General features: G+C 49.9%; 1 protein-coding gene across 1 annotated transcript; it reads left to right on the plus strand.

Moving 5' to 3' along the window:
* Positions 1 to 1,210: 1,210 nt before the first annotated feature.
* On the plus strand, positions 1,211 to 4,345 carry LOC147878057 (uncharacterized). Its single transcript, XM_087372467.1, has one exon. It carries the CDS (start codon positions 2,880 to 2,882, stop codon positions 3,648 to 3,650), a length of 771 nt encoding a protein of 256 aa, XP_087228593.1. The 5' UTR covers positions 1,211 to 2,879; the 3' UTR covers positions 3,651 to 4,345.
* The last annotated feature ends 206 nt before the right edge of the window (positions 4,346 to 4,551 follow it).

Here is a 4,551-nt window from a genome sequence, read left to right on the forward strand (position 1 = left end):
ATCGCTCTAACGAAGGAAAATTGCGAAGGAGGCGTTATTGGCTTACAGGGAAATTGGGAAAATGGCAAGCCGCATCCATTCCCCTCCCTAACACGTGGCTGCCATTCCCTTCTTCTCTGGCTAGCGTTTTCGCGGGAACTCGCTTACCCAAGCTTCTTGGTGGCCGGCTCCGCCCTGCTCCCCGGGATTTCACGAAGAAATGTTATGGCCAGGCGGGGCCAACCAATATCAAAATCTATTGGGAATGGAATGCTTCTTGCAGCAGGAAAGGCAAAACTAACTTTGGCAGGGTGGAAATACCAGCCAGGGCGGCCCAATAGGACGAGATGCGGATTCGAACCGCGAACGTTAGGCTTTCAGCCGATCGATTTCCCAATCAATCTATCCCGTCAGGGGGGCCACTTCTCGACGCCGGGCCCTAGGGAAAAATATTGATATTGGTAGGGGAAAGCGGTAGAGAAAGCCCTAGTTCTGGTAGGGACGGGACGGGAAAGCCCAAACCAAGGCTCCCTGGCCTGAGAAATCCTTACCAACGGAAGGAGAGGTATCTTCCCTTGCGGAACGGATTACCCGAGCCAGGGATGTACCTTCAGAGGGAGCTTTATTCTACCCCAGCCCAGCCTTCTCAGGCCCAAGCAAAGGTCTCACTTCCTCCTATCACTCCTCTCCCACGCAACTGAGCTTTGCCGAGCCAAGGCCACTGAAGTGAAGAGGCTCATCACCTGAAGGAACCACCACTAACCCGGCTAGGGTGGCGAAAGAGGAGCACCATAATGCATTGTTGTTGCTCGGCCTATAGTAAGTATTCGTAAAATTTCGCATTTTCGGTTCCGGTTGGTGATCAATTAGTTAGCGAGCGAAGCGAGCGTGCAAGCGCGCTAATGGGATCCCGGGCCCTAAGGCAAGGGCGGTGAAGGCAGTTCAGCAAGGATTGATCCGAGTTGTTTAATAATACGAAATTTTGTAGATGGATGACCGGCACTTTCCCGCAAGCAGGCAAGTGGGAACTGGGAATCCGGAGCTACGCTAGCCCTCTTTCGTTAGGCAAGCCTGGTGGCACAGGGCCGGTCCTTGAAGTCGGCTGGTATGAGAAATTCTTACTGGCAAAAGCAGAGAAGGATATTCAGGCACGTCGTGATCGTGATTAGCTAGAGGACTAAGCCATTCCACTTCCAGAACGACGTGCGTTCCGTCGCACAGATCGATTTCCGGCAGCCCACCAAGATATCCAGTACCCCTATGTATCCAACACCTGCTACATGGGAACCGCATTGGTAGTAGAGCCTAGGGGTTTCCGGCATACAGGTCAGGGCAAGTTCGGGCTGGGGCTAGGCATGTGAAGGTCTCCAAGGGCATGTGAAGTCTTCCGAATCGCATGATCTTATCCCGTTAGGGAGAGCGAACCGGCGCTACACCTCACCTAATGTCTGCTACCCTACAGGATATTAGCCAATTCGGAAGGGAGGGAAGGAAGGACGGCAGATTACTTTGGCCGGGCAGAAGTGGGCACTTTCCTTTAGGGAGCCACGTGCAAATCCACTGAGAATGGAAATTTCGTATATAGAATCCGCAATTGGACCATGGAGTGCAAATCCACTGAGAATTGTCCAAGGAATGGAAATTCAATCTTGCTTTCTTTGGCGTACCCACCGCGGAAAGGCATCGATTCCGGGAAGGAATTTCGGAATTGCGTATTCTAGTGGATGCGGCAAAGGCTCGCCGCACCCACCAAGAAGTTGGGCTCGCACTATCGTATCTGTTGGGGGAGCGTTGGCTCGCACTCCCCGGCAAGTTGAACGGTTGAATCATGTTGGCACACCATCGACTTTCCCTCGGCACCATTCCACGGGTTCGATTCCGGGATAGCCTTAAACTGCCATGAATATCCCCAGCTTTAATAACCAACACCACAAGACATGCCTGGAAACGGAAGAATGATTACAGAGCAAATGGCGACGAGTATCAAGGGAAAATTGAGGATTCTACAGGACGACTTCGCCGAACACATGGGCACGCTAAGAAACTTCCCCGGCCGCCCGGGGCCAGGCGATCTCAGTGAGCTCTCGGAAACCCTTTTTGTTATCCGTGACGCCACCCTGCCGGATATGCAATCGGTAGCGAGGCCTTTGGTGCAATTCGGACCGCCGTTCGATGAGTTGATGGAAGCTATAGACTGGGCTCTCGCCCCCCTGTGGCAAACCCCGCTTCCAAATTCACGCCGAGGCCTTCAGCCTATCCTGCCCCTATTGACACGAGTTGGGATCAAGTGGGAACTCACCGTAACCGAGATCACCGAAAAGGTAAACCTGGGGTTGGACGTGCGAATATGGGATTATTTCGAGCCAAATGTGTTTCTTTTTTATGTATGTAATCTTTCTTATGTATGGAATCTTGGAGCTCAAATCTTGGCAATCATCGCACCACTTCTACTAGGAGTAGCCTTTCTAGTGTTAGCCGAACGTAAAGTCATGGCTTCCATGCAACGTCGGAGGGGTCCTAATGTAGTGGGATTATTTGGGTTGTTACAACCTTTAGCGGATGGTTTGAAATTAATTATAAAGGAACCCATTTCACCTTCAAGTGCTAATTTCTTTCTTTCGAGAACCCTTTTTTGGTAGCTATTTGTTCCAATTGCTCCTCGTGATGCTGCGGAACCTCGGTAATTAGGATCTTAGGACGCAGCCATACCTATGATGCAAGGAATAATTGACTCACATCATGACATTCCGGTCTTCTTAATCATTATTCTGATCTTTGTACCACGGATGTTGGTTCGCACCTCATGGCATTTCCATTACTGAAGAAATCCCATTCCTGAAAGAGTGGTTCATGGAACTACTATAGAGATTATTCGGACCATTTTTCCTAGTCTCATTCCGATGTTTATTGCTATACCACTTTTTGCTTCATCACATTCAATGGACGGGGCAGTAGATCCAGCCATTACTATCAAAGCTATTGGACATCAACGGTATCGGAGTGCGCCCCTTGACGAAGGTGATGGAAGTGCAACGAAATGCACCGGACTGCTTCTACAGTCCACAAAGCATCTGGCTTACCGGATGAGAGACGAGAATCAAGGGAAATTCTCGTCTGACGTCGAGAGACTCAAGGGACTAGAGCATGCCAGAAACGGGAGGTTGAGGTGTTACCCATGCATTGAAAAGGCTCCCCCAGCTAATGAGAAGCCTATGGTTCCATTCCCGAAGTCGTTGGAGGTATACATCCCTGCTTCCAGTATAGGCAATACGCAGGAAATGGATGCTCAGCTTGCGATGTCCAATGACAGCGCTGAAGTAGTGAATCCATCGACACCACAGCTAGTGGCATACAACTTCGGACCCAACAGGCCTGACCCCGTCATCTCTGGAATGGGGGATCCCCGACACGTTGGCAACAACCACAGTAGTTACGAAACTACCGGAGGAAGAACGATGCCGAAGGTTGACTGTTCCTGCTCTGCCTTCCCCGGGGACGGAGGTCCTACGGTAGGTAACAGCAAGCACGAGCACTTTACCGAAGGGGACCAGCGCTTATATTCCACCAGGGTCTCAACTGCTCGCAGTAAGGAACGTTGCGAAATTCCGGTGGAAACTCAGGGGTCACAGAGAATTGACCATAAGTGGAAATGGTTGTATTATTCCAGGTAAGACATATCAGCCTTTTCGTTTGGGGGGTTACCTTGTCGGTCGGTCGGCTTAATTGAACGGGAAACAGATTCCTAGCTTGCCGGGAATGTCACCGTTCGATCCACCGGAGTGTGACGGTCTATCCTTGAAAGACTTGAGAAAGACCTAACGAAATAGTAGTATACTCCTCAAGTGTTAATAGGCGCGGAGAGCTGTTTGCGGGGAAACTTGCAAGTACAGTTCGGAGGGAGGCGAATGGACCTAGAAAGGGGCTGGCCGTCGACCCAACCTTATGAGTATTCAGACTATAACAGTTCCGATGAATAGTCATTAACTTCTGACAGTTATACGATTCCAGAGGATGATTCGGAATTGGGTTAATTATGTTTATTAGAAGTGGACAATTGAGTGGTTGTACCAGCTAAGACTCATTCATGTACGATTATAACTCTGGCTGATGTACCTTACAGTCGGGCTGTACCTTCCCCAGGTGTTAAACGTGATGCTGTACCTGGTTGTTCAAATTAGATTTCCATTTTTATATAACGAGAGGGAGTTTACTACGGTTAGCGCAGTGAGATCCGTGGAACTAATTATGCGTTTACGCCTATTGCCGTGGAAGCTGTTTCCAAGGATGATTATCTGGAATGGATATCTGGTCAATGAGCAATGATGCAATCACCAATAATGCTAGCCGCACGCCTGCAGCACTTCGAGGTGGGGGCTTAATGAACCCCCCCCTCCCTATGCCCTTGCTAATGGAAAAGGGATACTCGCACGGAAGAGATAGTTGCTTCTCATGAAATAAAGTATCATTTCTTCCCCTTGCTAGGGACGGGATTTCAACCATCAATTGGGTTTCCGCGGGGAACATCGCAGAAAGATCGAGTTTTTGGGGGTTCCCGGGAATCCGAAGCTTAAG

Source organism: Dipteris shenzhenensis, unplaced genomic scaffold, assembly GCF_047967505.1.
Source record: "Dipteris shenzhenensis isolate YYH24624 ecotype China unplaced genomic scaffold, Dip_SZ_1.0 scaf0593, whole genome shotgun sequence".
Classification (NCBI taxonomy): Eukaryota; Viridiplantae; Streptophyta; class Polypodiopsida; order Gleicheniales; family Dipteridaceae; genus Dipteris; species Dipteris shenzhenensis.

Bases quoted from the DNA above. Each gene is read 5' to 3' on its own strand.
- LOC147878057 (XM_087372467.1), top strand. From the start codon at position 2,880: ATGTTTATTGCTATACCACTTTTTGCTTCATCACATTCAATGGACGGG.